At 46.3% G+C, this 17131-nt stretch overlaps 1 protein-coding gene across 1 annotated transcript; it reads right to left on the bottom strand.

The window, feature by feature from the left end:
• Window positions 1-7935: 7935 nt before the first annotated feature.
• Fbll1 (fibrillarin like 1) lies at window positions 7936-8887 on the bottom strand. Its single transcript, XM_038329125.1, is given in 2 exon segments — window positions 7936-8808; window positions 8810-8887. Coding segments are annotated over 2 exon segments (951 nt in total).
• Window positions 8888-17131: the final 8244 nt, after the last annotated feature.

The following is a 17131-nucleotide window of genomic DNA, read 5'->3' as shown; positions in this document are numbered from 1 at the left end:
GTCAATGTTCTCTTTCCCAGCCGAGCTCCTGTTCACTGAGCGTGTTATGTTCTGACAGTGATGCACATAGGTTGGCTTCATTTGTGTCGTCAGATAATCTTTGGTTTAGTTTTTCTGGGTTGTGGGTTTTCTGTTGTTTTGTTTTGGGGGAGTTGTTTGTTTGGTTGGTTGGTTTGGTTTTGCTTTTTGAGACAGTTTCTCTGTAACAGTCCTGGCTGTCCTGGAACTCATTTTGTCCTGGTCTAAAACTCACAAGAGATCCTGTCTCTGCTTCCCAGGTGCTGGTAAGAAAGGCATATGCCATCACATCTGGCCTGCATCCCATAATCCTACAAAATTACTTTTTGTTTGCAGTTTGTAACAAGAATTATCTTTCCTGGTGAGTCTCATAATGTGATTTTCTTCTTTGAAGATTGTGATAGCTGATTTAAAACATCAGCGTGAAAAGATATTGTCCCAGGTTTTCTGCTGTTTTATTTCTACTTAACAAAAGGTTAAACTGTTTTGGACAGCAACTCCCTATTGGCTACACTGTGCTGTCTTGTATATATATTCAATACATGTGGAATTGAGATTTGATAATGTTTTATGGTGTGCTGGTCATTGGCCCACCTTTTTTGAATGTCACTATCTTTATTTGTAAACTGGGAATTCAGTGGCTACTGTGGAAATGACATAGTTGTCAGGAGCCTGAGAACAACTACTTCATTCCTGGCAGTGCTTCTTTCTGGCTTTTATTAGTATGTGCTAATAAGTACTTACAAAACCAGAAAAATACTATTCTCCCCAGTTACCGTCTATGATAGCTGTTGGAAAGTATGTGCATACATTCATCTATGAAGTACCTTGAATTTTTTTTACAGTTAACCTAAAAATTATGTAGGAATTATAAGTACTTTTCATTTGTACAAGAAGAAACTACACCTTTAAATTCAGAGAGTTAAAGTCCGTCTGAAAGTTTAGTAATATGTCCAACGCACAGTTCCCAGCCACATTTACAGAACGAAAAAGGAATTACATGCAAGTAAGTTGAGATGGGTGGACCTAATGAGGCAGACAGAAGACCCAAAATCTCTTTACTGATCTTAGTGGGGCAGACCTGTGCCCGGCAGCAATGTCCTTACTTCTAAAAGTCAGTGTGAGTTAATGCTGGAATTTGGCTGCTGGCTTCCAGCACTGTGCTTGGGAATCTGATCTTTATTCACAAACTAGTTTGGGTTTTGGGGAGTGTTTGTTTGTTTATTTGGTTTGGTTTTTCAAAACTAGGAATAAAGGTGTGTGTCACCACCGCCTGGCTACTGGTTTGTTCTCTAAACAAAGGTTTTAGTTCTGCATAGCTGAGTGTCATGGTCCTAATTGTGCATGTAAATCACTCCTGCAGTAAGTGAGGTTCAGATACGTGGTCACTTGTACCTGTTGTTTGAGCTAAGCGCATTTCTGTCATTTTAACTGAAGTCGAAAGGCATTCTTTTCAGTTCTGCCCAGTTCTGATGAAATCAATCCTAGGTATTTTTTTGTCCCATTTTTGAGCATCTTTTAAATTGGGGATTATTTTACTTATACATGTCACTTCAGTGTAAGCTGCCTTACTATATAGGTGGCATTGTTTTTGTTATTCCAAGCTTTGTTATGTTTAGATTGTTCTAATATTAAATCTTATGTAAAAATGTATGATGTGCTACAAACTTTATGCATAATAAAACTAAGTTATAGCCTATTGTAACCTATAAAACATTTCTGTAAATTATCTAATTTATTTTTCCATTTATGTACAGTTTCTTAATGTAAAATTTTAAAATATTTGTTGTGGCCTGCTCTGTAAACATTCCCACACTTTTTCCTTTAATGCTTATTTGCATGATAGAATCTTAGGTTCTACTTGTTTGTCCTGTGTGGCCAGCCATTAAAGCCAGCTTCAGGGTGTCTACCTTTTCTGTAGTTTCTAACTTTTTCTAATTTGTTAATATTCTAAATAAGTGTTAGAATCATGCCTTTTATACCCTACTTTCCAAATAAATTCTCTTATTTACTACATGTGTCTCTTGGTTGTTTCATCTTGTAGTACTGAGCAGCTGCGTCTCCACTCTAATTCAGCATAAGGTTTGATCTCGTGGTTAACGGAGAAAGCTTAACCTCCATGGGAATAAGGACATTGTAAAGATTTGTTCACTCCTGTACCTCCAATATCTGCTACTAAGAAAGTGACCAATAAATGATATGTTTAATGAACTGACTGTAAAGTGTCCTTGTGTATCTAGACTGCTTGAGTAAGGTAGTATGCCTTCAAAGACTCACAGATATAAAAGCTTTTCTTATTCTGGAATGAGACCATTTTTCTATGTCGTGTGTACATTTGACAGGACATCTGATACCTTGGTGACACATTTGAGAAAGTTTATTCTAAACTAGATCTTATTTTTTTAAACCTTTAGTTTTATTTTTTTGTGTACATATTTTGCCTACATGTAAATTTATGTGTACTGTGTGCATGCCAGGGAGGCCAGAAACTGTTGGAACCCCTGGAACTGGAATTAGAGGTGGATGTGAGTACTGAGCTGAACCCCTGTCCTGCAAGAGCAATAACAGATCTTAACCACAGAACCATTCGTCCCGCCTTCTGTTTAGTAGTCAATGCCTGTTTGAGAGGGAAAAGTACAAACTGACGGCATTGTCTTGACTCCAGGTGTATGGTAACAATTGATATGATGTAAAACAGCTTTTCTGTTAGACTCCTGTGAGCAGGAAGTAGGATGAGAAAGATGGGTGGGTAAGGATGGTGGGATGTGGATATGCGGCATTTGAGGGATAATTCAGCTTCCCGAACAAAGCACAACTTGCAGTTGGAAGTAGCTGCTAAAGAGTTCAACACTTCACTGAAGTGGTAATTGCCTTTGACTTCAAAGTCAGCATTACATCTGGGAAAGAAAGTCGATGTTTGATTCTGTGGGTGCTATGTAAGTTGTGGAAGCAAGCTGTTTATTGACCTTCCTCAGTTGAGGGCAGTGTGTTTTAAATACCTACTGATGGTCTCACATCTGCAATCTATTGACCAGGTCTACAGTTTTTAAATTTCTGTTTTAAGATTATTTCTTTAGGTTTTCATGGCATTTTATGTAACACCTTAGATTAGTTGGCCATACTGACTTTGAGCTTTGTTATTCGAAGTCTTGCTCTGTAGCTCAGGCTGACCTTTGAACCCTGTGTAATCCAACCTCAATGCTTTCCAACTGCCAACGTTTTAAAGCCAGCATGCCCATGTGCATGAATACCACACACTATGCATGTCTGGGCAAGTTCTGGTGCAGGAGTAGATTTGGTACATAGACTTTCTGTGCAGTAGATAATCTATCTAATCTACCCAGTTTTCTCTTTGTGTGTTGTGTGTGGTCTGGTACCTAAGTAGGCCAGAAGAGGGTTGGATCCTCTGGGGCTGGAGTTGCAGTCCATTGTGGGCTACCATGTGGGAACAAAGAATCAAACCAGGGCCTTCTGAAAGAGTAGCCAGTGTTCATAGCTGCTGAGCCATCTCTCCAGCCCCACAGTTTTTTGTCTGAGCTTCTCTGTACCACCTTCCCCTGTTTAGACTAATTTCCAGTCTTTAAGAAGAAGGCCAAGTTATGGGGCAGTTAATCTAGTCCCTGTGAAACATTTTCAAAGTGCCGTTTTGGGGGATACTGGTAGGAAAGCCATCTGTGCTTGACAAAATAGGTAGTTTGGCACGTTTTGTACGCGCGTAGCCTTGGGGGAACTATTGTGATAAAACACCAAGGCCAAAGGCAAGCTGGGGCGGAAGGAGTGTATTTTGCTTAGCCTTTCACGCATTGTTTATTATGGAAAGAAGTCCAGGTAGGAACTTGGAGGCAGAAGCTGATACAGAGGCCATGGAAGAGTGCTTACTGGCTTGCACAACCTGTTTTAGTGCCCACACCAAACCTAGGGATGACACCAACCACAATGCGGGGCCCTCTCAATCAATTACTAGTTAAGAAAATGCCCCACAGGCCTGTATACCTACAGCCAAAAGCCAGTATCCCACTTCCCCCACATGCACATGTGCACTTTGAACTGAGATTTGCCTGCCTTTGCCTCCAGTGCTGGGATTAAGGGAAGCACCACCATGCCCAGGAAGTTCCTTTTTAATGCAACTCTTTCAGTTGTGGTTCCCTCTCAAATGACTGGCTTGTGTCAGTTTGACATAAAACTGTCCAGGACAGTGACCCAAGTGGATTCTCTCCACAGAGATCATAAAAGTGAGCGGGAGCACCTTATGCTTGAGATTGTGCATGAGTTTGAGAGCACACAGCAAGAATGAGGGCTCTAGATTACAGAAAACCAGCGTAGATGTTAAAATGTACAAGATAGGCCATTCTTCCACAGATGGCATTGGCACGCGGAGGAAAGTGGAAGCCAGTGTGCAGTTATACCCAAGGGTGTGACTAAATCATGGTCCAGAATGAGATGGAAGTGAGGCCAGAGCAAGCAGGAGGTCTACAGCTGGGCCTCCAACCATCCTCTTTGCACTGCTTAAGATGGTTCCCAGCAACGTGTCCCTAGACTGGGAATGAGAAAGCAAGGTGTGTAAATTTCGAAACCCCTCCCACTGGGTGAGATAGCTCTTGGGTACTCTGCTTGCCTAGTGTTAAAGAACTATCCAAACTATGACCCTTAGTAGCCAGCCTCTTCCCTTAGCCTCTAGGCAACAACCTGGAGCTTTTGAGCGCAAATAGCTACACTTATGTGACCTGCTGTCAACCTTTTTTAAGATCACAGCATTTTACTAACTTCATACATACGTGCAGTGTATTTTGATCATACGTACGTGCGGTGTATTTTGATCATACGTACGTGCGGTGTATTTTGATCATACGTACGTGCGGTGTATTTTGATCATACGTACGTGCAGTGTATTTTGATCATACGTACGTGCAGTGTATTTTGATCATACGTACGTGCAGTGTATTTTGATCATACGTACGTGCAGTGTATTTTGATCATACGTACGTGCAGTGTATTTTGATCATACGTACGTGCAGTGTATTTTGATCATATGTACGTGCAGTGTATTTTGATCATACGTACGTGCGGTGTATTTTGATCATACGTACGTGCAGTGTATTTTGATCATACGTACGTGCAGTGTATTTTGATCATACCTACCTCACACTCCTCTCCCACTCCAGTCCACCCCTCTTGCTGTCTCTTCTTGTTGATGTGAGTCTACACTACTGTTCCACTTCAAAAGTTTTCTCGCTGCTTTGCAGTCTCGGGTTTTCCTTCTTGAATGATATCAAGAACCTGGGAACTCCCAGTCTAGACTCCAGCCCCCAAGAGCAGCAAAACCAGGGCTGGAGTGTTTTGTTGCTTTGAACTATAAAGCACTAGGCGTGTCTGTGAACCTTGTTTTCATTGCGTAGCAGTCCATCAAGTTCAGTATTGGGATTCAGCATTGAAAATTTTTTTTTTTTTTTTTTTTTGTTTTTTGAGACAGGGTTTCTCTGTGGCTTTAGAGCCTGTCCTGGAACTAGCTCTTGTAGACCAGGCTGGTCTCGAACTCACAGAGATCCGCCTGCCTCTGCCTCCTGAGTGCTGGGATTAAAGGCGTGCGCCACCACCACCCAGCTGGGTTCCATTTTAGCGTCTTCAGATGTAGCCCTAGTGTAATGGTTGTCTGGAGTAGGGAGAGCCCACTGTCAGGGCGGCAGCTGAGTCCCTGCTCTATGCCCTATTCTGGGGGAAATGCACGCCCTTTAAGGAACAATCAGGAGTTTATTAGCCAGACTGGGCGGCTCTGATGAAGGCTGGGGCCCAGCAGTCTCTTTCTTTCCTTCCATCTTTTCCCGATGCCCTGAGGTTCCATTCCTATCCTCCACACTTACCCCATCCGCTCATTCCTTGTGGTTGGACTTGAAGATGGGCTTGGCAAAGCAAAGGATCCGCATAGACCTTAGCGGAAATGACATCGATTTTGGAGTCAAGACTGCTAGGGTTTGATTTCAGGCTGTGAGTCTTTTGGGGGGGAGGCTAGGAGATGTCTTGAGTGAGATTTTCTCACCTGGAATTCAGCTCTCTCAGCTGATAAGGAGAGGACCAGCCCTGTGACTGTCCCCGGGGGTCTTAAGTGCAGGGATGAGGACATGATGCTTTTTCCTTTTGTTGTTCAGGGAGTTGCACCCTGGAGCAGAGCACACCAGGCCAGGTTTCTCCCTGAGGATATATTTAAAAGTGGTCTTTTTAAAATTACATTTTAAATTTCATTGTATATATGTGCTTGCATGCACATGAACCATGCACGCAGTGTGAGATCAGAGGGAATCTGGGGGAGTTGGTTCATGCCTTCTCCCATAGGGGGGTCTGGAGACTGATCTCATCATCAGGGTAAGCAGCAAGCCCTTTATCTGCTGAGCCATTTTGCCAGCCCCACCCTGGGCACACCATTAAGAAGTCAAACCTTCTCTCCAAATGTTGCATTCCCAGATTACACACTGATGACTTTGCCAGTTGGCAGTGGGGCTTGGGGCGTGAATGAAAGCATTGAAAGTCTGCTTGGGCTTGGGGATGGGGTACTAGGCTTAGGAAATCCTGAGCTCTGTCATTGCTCATGTCTCCTGCTCCTTTGTATTTGTCATTATTTTTGACAAATCTTACTGTGTAGCCCCAGGTTAGCCTAGAACTCTCTCGTTCTGCTTCAGCCTCCAAGGCTAGGATGGGTTAATTCTGAGAGCCAGAATCCAGTGTGCTGAGTCCAGTGTTACCTTCAGAGAGGAATAGTTCCCGAAACTGTCTTTGCTGGCTGTTCTGTAGACCTTTGGTGATATCAGACACACCTTTGGATGTGTCAGGACCCAGCACCCTATCTGCTTCCCTGCCTCCCTTTGCTACTGAGAAACCTTAGAAAGGATAGCCCAAGGAACATGGTGAGCGGTCACCACAGGGCCTCAGAGCCCGGCTTGTGTGGTGTGCTGCAGGAAAGAACGGCACAGTGGATGCCAAAAGTGGGCATCGGATTCTCCCACCTGCGTAGTTTGGACAATTGGTATTCACCTCTGAAAGCCCCATTGCGTCGCATGGACATGGCATGGAAACAGAGCCAACAGAGCTGCGGGAGACAATTGAAATGCGTACTACAGTACTGGAGAAAGAGGAAAGAAAACGTACGGCGGCTAAAATTCTGTGTTTGGGTTGGGTTTCGTGGCACACTTCTGTAATTCCCATTTACTCAGGAAGACAGAGGCAGGAGATTGAAGTGCAAGCTCAGCCAGGGTTACAAAGGAAGATTGTGTTTCAGAAAACACAACACAGCTGGGCCCTTAATCCCAGCACTCAGGAGAAGAGGCAGAGGCATGCTTTCCAGACAGCCAGGGCTACACAGAGAAACCCTGTATCGAAGAGAGTAAAGGGGGGGAGGCAACAGAGGAGGGAGGGAGGCAGGGAGTGAGGGAAGGAGGAGAGGGAGGGGAAGATGCTTCACAGGAAGAGTCTGGGTTGAGTCAGACAGTTTGAATAGGTGAGCATCCAGTACCCTCCCCTGTAATCAGCCTTGGTCATGTGACCTGACCAGTGGGAACAGACCGTGTCCCCTCATTTCCCCAGGAAGTATTTCAAAGATCATCAGCAACCCCAGGCTCTCTTTCTCCTGTTCCTGTGATTAGAAGATGCGTGTATGAAAATGGGACCCCATGGAGCCAAGGCCTGCGGTTATTAGAATAGACACCACTCCCAAGTTTTTCCTTGAAGGGGCCTGTAACCATCCGGATTGGTTTACCAAGATTGGAGAGGATACTAATGTGCAGCTGCAAACTCCAGCCTGGTCTCGCAGTAGTACACTTGGGAATTGTTTATTTCATTTAATAGAAAAAAACAACACAATAGGACAGGCACAAAGACACAACTCAGTCTCGTGGCAGTGCAGGGCACCTTCCCTGTCTTCTGCTGCTGCTACTTGCTGCTGCTCTTGGGAGGGGGCCGGTAGACCCCGACGACCACAGCGTGATCCCTCTCATAGGGCTCCAGGGTTAGTTGCTCCTGTGGCTTCAAGTTCTCCTGTTGCAGCTTCTTCACCTCGGAAGCAAACACAGCCTCCGCGGACGCTGTGGAGTCGATGCAGTTGGCCTTGATGGAAATGAGAAAGTGGCCTCCGTTGCGCAGAAAGGTGTGGGCGTTCAGCGCCACGATGCGGGACTGGTCCGGCTGGGCCACGTCGGCAAAGATCACATCTACCATTCCGATGAGCATGCGGTACTTGAGCGGGTGTCGGGCATCTTCCAGTACCGGGATGATGTTGGTGCGTTTCTTGGCCACGTTGACCAGATCTCGGCCGGCGCGGTGGGAAAATTCAACCGCATAGACCAGGCCGTCTGGGCCTATGATGTCGGAGACGTGAGAGACAGTGGTTCCCGAAGCGGCGCCCAGATACAGTACTTTGGACTTGGGCTTGATGTGAATCTGGTCCACGCCACCCAGGATGGCAGCGGCCAATTTGGAGCGGAAGGGGTTCCAAGTGCGGTACTCCTGCTTCTCGCCGTTCTCCACCACGGTGACGCGTTTCTCTCCGTACACCGAGACTCCCGGCACCATGTTCAGGGTGACCAGCGCGTCCTCCGCGCCGCGGTAAATGAACACGCCCTCGTGCCGATGCGGCTCCACCGACACGGTGATGCCCTTCCTGCGGCGGTTCTTGTTCTTGGCCTGCCCGCCGCGCCGCTGCCCGCCGCCGCCGCGGTCCCTGCTGTCGCCGCCGCTGCCGCGCCCCCGGCCCCGGCCGCCGCGCTGAAGCCGCCGCGTGCGCGCCCCAAAGCCTCCTTTGGCCCCCCGAACCAGAGTCACCTCCCTTGCTGCCTCCCTTGCCGCCACCCCAGCCCCAGCCGCCGCGGCCGCCTGCCGGTTTCATGGCCCCGGCAGATCTCGGAAATTGCCGCGGTGGTCGGGGATCACCGGGGACCCTGAGCGGTGGCTGCGGAGGTAGGACAAGTGGGGGTGGCGGCGGCCAGCCCTCAGGATTAACCCGCAGCTGGATGCAGGTGTCTAGGGTGGCGTGCATCCTGGGATCCACGCGTTGACGCGGTGACTCGTGCGTGATTGCATCACAGCCGTTTTGTCTACCCTGTGAGCCCGGAAGCCCCCCTGTTCCACTGTGCGCAGACGCAGCCTGCTCATTTGTAACCCCTTGCCTTCTCCTCTCTTTGCCTGGGCTCTCTCCTCTCCTGGGGACTCTGAGTTCTTCTCCCAGACCCCTCCCCCATACCTCCAATCCCATGCCAGTGGGCCGGAGTCTCTGTGGCAGGAGAGCGAAGCCCGCGTTTGTCGTCAGTTCCTTGTGTCCCTTGCTTGCCCGCCTATGTGGCTGCAGGAAATTATCTGGCTCTGAGGATTTGTTGAATTGGCAAGTTTCTTGAACGGTTTGAACCTTGTCATCCCATCTGTAAAAATAGAACCACCTCTATAGTTCCTCGTCCACTTACAGTTTGGCACAGTCTCAGCGCTCCTCTATAGACTTAACTTTGTTCCAATTTTATATTGCTCTTGATTAACCTATAACTGGGATAAATGATTAGCTTTGGTCTCTTAAAATAAAAGCACTGTGCTGGCGGTGGTGGCACACTTCTTTAATCCCAGGATTCGGGAGACAGAGTTGGATCTCTGAGTTTTGAGGTCAAGCCTGGTCTACAGAGGAGTTCCAGGACAGTCAGGACTGTTATATAGAGAAACCCTGTCTCAAAAAAGCAATAAACAAACAAACAAGCAAGTAAGCAAAATAAAATAAAATAAAAACATTGCTCTTGAACGTCTGCTTTCTGAGATGGCATAGATCTTCAAACTGGTAATATATTATGACAAGGCATTTAAACAGCATACCTGTATTCTGGCATAATTATTATATGCCAGAATTATTCCTCTTTGAACAATATCCCAGAGGCATAATTCTTTTTTTTGTTTGTTTGTTTTTGTTTTTGTTTTTGGAAACAGGGTTTCTTTGTAGCTTTGGAGCCTGTCCTGGAACTAGCTCTTGTAGACCAGGCTGGAATCGAACTCACAAAGATCCATCTGCTTCTGCCTCCCAAGTGCTGGGATTAAAGGCGTGTGCCACCACTGCCTGGCGAGACATAATTCTTGCAAGACACGATGACAATTGGGCACATAGGATGAAATCAATGACGATGGCCTTTGTGATCACTGTGGAAGACCTGAAGGAGGTGAGGAGTGGACCAACCCAAGAGATAATTAGAAAACAATTCATAGGAATTGCTAACATAATTGGCTATGAGAAATTAGAAGGAAAGAATTTTTTGATTGTTATTATTATTGTGCTGTGTGACTAACCTGAGGCCTTTTGAAAGCTAAGCAAGAACTTTCCCTGAACCACATCTCCAACCTGAAAAAATTTCTATTCTGAGATTGCCGAAGTATCATCCCTTCCTTGCTGGCTAAGTACCCGCAAGTGTAAGCTTCAGTCGTTACCTGCTTAGTTTTTCTCTATCAACTGTGCTAAATTGTCTTGCACAAGAAAATGAGTGCTCGGTGTGAATGGGGGCATACAGGACCAGAAACCTAAACCTTATAAACACTTCAAGGCGAAAGAAACGGCATGTTTACCCTTCGTCTTTGTTTCAAAAAACCCACTCTTTCAATCAAAACCTCGAGGAAGAGAGGCATCAACGGGCAGCACCAAGGACCAGAAGAACATGCGCTTTAGTACAGGCTTTAGGTTCCAGTCAGCACCAGGGACAGCGCTCGCAAAGCAAGGCGCTTCTGACCACGCTATTGGTGGCTTTGGGGGCACCCCTCAGCTGGACTACCGTGTAGGATGTAAACACTCGTCTGGCCTCCCGGTTAGTGGAATTAAACGTCAGGTCCAGCCGGGCGGTGGTGGCGCACGCCTTTAATCCCAGCACTCGGGAGGCAGAGGCAGGCGGATCTCTGTGAGTTCGAGACCAGCCTGGTCTACAAGAGCTAGTTCCAGGACAGGCTCCAAAGCTACAGAGAAACCCTGTCTCGAAAAACCAAAAAAAAAAAAAAAAAAAAAAAAAAAAAAAGTATAAAAAAAAAGTCAGGTCCAGAGAAGTGGAGTGTACCCGAGGATCAGAACATGAGCCAGGAAGAAGTTGTTGAATCTCCAGATGTGCACACCATTTAAGTTTGTCCTTCACCCCCTCCTGTCCTGTCGCACAACCACAGAGAGCAATGGCAGGGCTGTTTTGTCCTGAGGGTTGTAAGCCTTCTTGACGGGAACCACAAGTCTACATTAGGATGCAGACAGGTGGCAGAGGGAGAAATACACAATTTCTGGTTCACGGAAAACACTCTCATTACAAAGTGAAGAATGTTCTCCAAAAGAGCAGCTACATTTGCTGTTTTGTTGTGTTTTCTCCAATCAAGGCCTCGTGGTAATTAATTTCTGTGTTCCTACTTGACTTGGTCATGGGGTGCTCAAATACTCCAGTAATATTAGTCAAATATTATTCTGGGTGTTTCTGGCGCAGTTTTTTTGGATGAGGTTACATTAAATTGGGTTGCATAAAACAGTTGTCCTGCATTGGTTTGGGTGAGTTTCATCTAATCAGCTGAAGGTCTGAATAAAATAAAAGGCTGACTCTTCCCAAGAGAGAGAGAATTATGCTACTAAGTAGCCTTTGACCTGGCACATGAGGTTTTTTTAGCCAACAACTTTTGAAGAAGGATGTTAATTTAGAAGATTTAGGATTTTTCCAGAACCCATAATTGCATGAAAAAATATATTCATGCATGCATGCACATTCATGTGTGTGAATGTGAAGGCATGCACGTGTTGGTGTGTGTGTGTGTTGTGTGTGTGTGTTCATTTCCCTGCAGATTCTATTTTTCAAAAAAAATCTATAGATCCTGAGTGGAGTCCACATAACTTGAGTCCACATAATCCAAATGGAGGTGATGCCAAGAGGCACACACAGGGCTAGGAGAAAGAAGACAGGGCAGCTAGGAAGGACATACTGATAAGCAGATAAACACTGTAGGTGGATGCAGTCAACTGGTCCTCTTGGGAATGGTGTGGGAAGCATCCATGGAAATGATGTGCTGTGGGCTGCAGGGCTGGGAGGTTAAACCGCCATTTCCCCTTCCCTCTCATTGGGAATGAGTTTGGGGCCTTATTTGCCACCCTTCAGATTGATCTTATAGCCGATAAAACTACAATGTACCTCAGGCCCTGTCCACCTTGTTTGTCTGAAACTCACTGCTTAGTTCAGGTTGACTGGCTAGTCAGCACTAGGTCTTCATCTCCTCAGTCATGGGATTACAAGCATGCATACCACACCTGGCTCTTTAGCATGGGCTTGGGGATTGAACTCCGGTCCTACTGCTTGCATGGCAAGCACTTTACTTACTGAGCCTTCATGTCTTCTACTCTATTAGATTGTGGTCATGCGGTCTTGTTACCATGGCTCTGTAATATAATTTGAGTTTGGGTTTTACACCCCTCCCCCAGCATTGCTCCTTATGCTGAGGACTGCTTTCAATATTCAGAGACTTTTCTTTTTCTTTGCACTAATTTTAGAATTGGGTTTTCTAGTTTCATGAAGAATATCATCGGGAGTTCGGTGAGGACTGCATTGACTCTGAAGTTTATTTTTACAATACTAACATCACTTCCATAAAACTAGTTCTCCCAGTTTGTGAGCATGGGAGATCATTCTAGTGTCATCTCCCAACTTCTCTCTTCGGTGTCTTAAAGTTGTCACAGTAGAGCTCGTCCACCACATTGATTAGCTAATCCTAGGGTATTTGTTGTTTGTGTTTGTTTTTTGAGACAGGGTTTCTCTGTGTCCTGGCTGTCCTGGAACTTGCTCCGTAGACTGGACTGGCCTGGAACGCACAGACATCTGCCTGCCTTTTGCTCCTGAGTGCTTGGTTATATATAATTGTTATCTTCTCTCCCTCCTATGATCCTCTCTTGTCCCCCTCTTACTATGGCTAATCCTTTTCCCAATAAGCACCCTGTCCTACCTTCATGTGTCTTTTGTGTGTGACTCAATGAGTTTCATTATGGTGTTTGCAGGAGCACGGGCAAGAGGTAATTTGCAGGAAGATCGGTAAGGGGTAGTTTGCAGGAGCACAGGCATCTTGCCAATAGCTACACCGCTGGGGAAAAAAAAGTCCTCTCTTCATAGCTGGCACCACCTCCTTCTCTGCAGAGAGGTGGTGGGGAGAAGTTAAAGATGCTCTCCTCCTTGCCCCTACCTCTAGCTGATAAGGGAGCTGACCCCTTTACCAGCAACACTCAGGAAATCAAGCCCCGCCCTTCATCTGTGCAGCACAGCAGAGCTGACCCCGTTGACGAGGACACAAGTGAACCAACTTGGAGAAGCTGAGCGTAGGCCGAGCCCCACCCCTCATCTGCCACATGGCAGCATGGAGTGGTGAGGAATGATCCCCTTCCTGCCCATCACCACCTAAGGCAAGTGGGAGAGTGGACCCTGAGGTAACAAGAGTGAGAGAACAGTCCCTGCCCATCATGGGGTGCAACACTTGGGAGAGCAGGCCCTGCACCTCACCAGGTTAGCAGAGGTGTGGGGGAGCCGCCCCTGAAGCCTGTGAGCATAGAAGACCCTGTCCCCATGGCTCACCTGTCTTGTGGCAGCAGGGACAGGGCAAGTATGCGCTTCCCTTCCCGCCACCAATACCTTGAGGCAGGGGGACAACTGGCCCTGAGGTCACAAGAGTGGAGAGCTGTCCCTGGCCCCCACCAGCTGCACCACTCAGGAAGAGCAGGCCCTGTACCACACCTGGGGCAACATAATAGGGCCAACCCTGTTAGCAGAGGTGTGGGCCAGTCCTGAAGTTGAGAGTGTGGAAGAGCTGTCCCCACTACTACTCACCTGTCATGCAGCAGTGGGGGTGGGGAGATAATCTCCCCATATCTGCCACTTACCACCTGCAACCGAGAAGAGAGCTGCCCCTCCCCCTTGCTGACTGCAGCACTCAGGAAAGGTGATGAGCAGGATATCCTGCTCTTGGCCTGGGCGGCACAGCAGAGCTGACCCTGTTTTCAGAGGTGAGGGTGACCCAGCCCTGACGTTTTGAGCAAGGGAGAGCTGTCCCCATTACTCATCTAACATGTGGCAAAGTGGACAGAAGGGAGATGCTCTTCCACCCCATCCCCTGCCCATTAACACCTGAGACAGGTGAGAGAGCCTGCCCTGGGGTCACCAGAGCGGGAGAGCTGTCTGCCCCTCACCATCTACAGCTCTTATGAGAGTGGCCCCTGCACCTAGCCTGGGTAACACACTAGAGCTGGCCCTGATGGAGTAGATGGGGGAGGGCCGACCCTGAGGGTGTGAAGGCAGGAGAACTGGCCCCACCCTTCACTCATTGCTGCAATGGTGAATTAGCCAGGGTAATGCTGGAGAGCTCCCCCTCATGGTGAGAACAGGGGAGAACTGGAGGGCTGACCAACCCTGCAGCTGCCTAGGTCCCAAACCAGGGTTATGAATTGGCCCATTTCAACATTTATCTATGATCTCCTGGAGCATGTAAGGGGGTCTGACCTACAGACCCAAAGCTGTAGGCTCTCCATGACACAGGGTAACAACAGGATATCTGAGAGGAGTCTGAGTTAAGGCTCAGCATTAATAGTGTAGCAGAAACTAGAGACCTTGAATCAGACCAATGACTCTTTGCAATAAACACTTGAAAGTAAAGATATATAGACAAAGGGGTTTACTATGTGACTCACCGTGTCACACTGCAGCTTCCATAATGAGAATTTTATTTTTTCCTTTTTTATTTTTTCTCTTAAATTTTGTTTTATTTTTTGTGGAGGGGGGTTGGCAGGGGGAGAGGGTAGATGCAAAGAGATGGGAAAATGAGTAGAATCAAGATGCATGATGTGAAAGACATACAAAATAAATAAAAAGTTTTAAAAATATCTTTTGGGGGCTAGAGAGATGTCTCAGAGGTTAAGACCATTGCCTGCTCTTCCAAAGGTCCTGAGTTCAATTCCCAGCAACCACATGGTGGCTGACAACCATCTGTAATGGGGTATGGTGCCCTCTTCTGGCCTGCAGGCATACACGCAGACAGAATATTGTATATATAATAAATAAAAAAAGAGCACTAACTGCTCTTCCAGAGGTCCTGAGTTCAATTCCCAGCAACCACATGGTGACTCACAACCATCTGTAATGAGATTTGGTGCCCTCTTCTGGTGTGCAGACATACATGTGGTCAGAACACTATATATAATAAATATATCTTTTGGGGGCTGGAGAGATGGCTCAGAGGTTAAGAGCATTGCCTGCTCTTCCAAAGGTCCTGAGTTCAATTCCCAGCAACCACATGGTGGCTCACAACCATCTGTAATGAGATCTGGTGCCCTCTTTCTGGCATGCGGGCATACATGGAGGCAGAATGTTTTATACATAATAAATAAATAAATCTTTTAAAAAACCATATCTTTTAAAAAATTAGTTAAACCAGGATGTGGCAGTGCATACCTTTATCCCAGCACTTAGGAAGCAGAGACAGGTGGATTTCTGTGAGTCTGAGGCCAGCCTGGTCCACAGAATGAGTTCCAGAATAGCCAGGGCTACACAGAGAAACCCTGTCTCTAAAAACCAAAAAAATAAATAAAGAAAGGAAAGAAGAAAGAAAGAAAAAGATTTTAAAGGTTAGTTTAAAAAAGTCCTCTGTCTCCTTCATGAAAGGCTGATGGAGTGTCTATGTGTTACTTTCATTATTAATAAAGATACTGCCTTGGCCCTTTAAGAGACAGAAAATTAGGTAGGCGGAGTAGACAGAACAGAATTGTGGGAAAAAGGAAGCAGAGTTGGGGAGACGCTTCAGGCAGTCACCGTAGTGAGTCTCCATGCTTCTCTCCGAGATGGACGCAGATTAAGATCTCTCCTGGTAAGCCACACCTCGTGGTGCTACACAGATTACTAAATATGGGTTAAAGGAAGATGTGAGAATTAACCAATAAGAGGCTGAAACTATGGGCCAGGCAGTGTTTTAATAGAATACAGTTTCCGTGTAATTATTTTGGGTAAGCTAGCCGGGTGGGCGGGACACAGCCCGCTCGCTCCTTTCAACAGATTGGCGCTCCAACGTGGTGACTAAATCCACTTAAAAACCTGAGAGGGCTTTAAATAACGGAGGGAGAGAGTTTAACACAGCTTTTTGCTGTTTGCCTGGACGTGCCGTAGAGAGATTTCCTGTTTCGGCAATAGCGGCAGAGAAAAAGCTGAGTCATTTTAAAACGCGGCTTTCTGGTGCTGTGCTGCCAGTGCAAATTCTGGCTACAAAGCATTTCAATGGCTTTTATGGGCCTGGATATCTGTGTTCCCGCTTGGGAAAAGTCTTTAAAGAGACAGAATAAAGTAAGTGGGATCGGAAGGAGAGTGTGCTGAGACCGTGCCAATGGCTCAGAGCTCCCTGCCTGCACCTGAGCAGATGGCGGAATCTGGTTTAGGCAAGCGGGAGAACATGGCGGATTTCTGCTGCCATAGAGAGAGATGTTTTCAGACTGCGCAGTGCTCTGTCTCAGATTTGGCTGTAACTTGGATGAAAAGAGTTTCTGTGCTGCACGCTCAGTCTTAGAATTAAACTGCTGAGTGCGGCTCCAATGTGGACTGCTGTGTGCCTGGAACTGTGTGCGGCTCAGGGGCACCAAATGACTGAGGCAGGAGCGCTCCGCCATGCTGAATTGTGCTGATCTCAGTCAGGATCTATTGTAATTACCATGATAACAGCGCAGTTAAGGTTTAGACTTGGCTGGAAACAGGCAGTACCGTATTACCTCTACATGGCGCAACTTAAGTTTTTAAGAAGTGCTTAACCTTTTAAGAAGTGCTCCTGGATAGTAAAAAAAAAAAAATTACAGATTCATAATAGGAAAGATTCAGACATAGAAGGCCTTTAAATGGCTCACAATGTTGGATGAATATACGTAGGCTTGAGAGAGAGAAAAAAAATAAATATATAGAGAATAAAGTTAAGGGCCTGTTACCTCTACAGTCATGGGTTTTTGATCAGATTAACAGTATCAGATGTGAATTCCCTCCTATGAAGCAGGCATCAAATCCAATCAGAAAACAGTAGGTTACCTGATAACAGACTTGACACTATTGCACCAATGGACAGATTTTGACTCATTGATTGATAG

This window comes from Arvicola amphibius, chromosome 4, assembly GCF_903992535.2.
Source record: "Arvicola amphibius chromosome 4, mArvAmp1.2, whole genome shotgun sequence".
Classification (NCBI taxonomy): domain Eukaryota; kingdom Metazoa; phylum Chordata; class Mammalia; order Rodentia; family Cricetidae; genus Arvicola; species Arvicola amphibius.
Note: the sequence above shows the minus strand (reverse complement) of the source record. Positions and strands in the feature narration are given on the sequence as shown.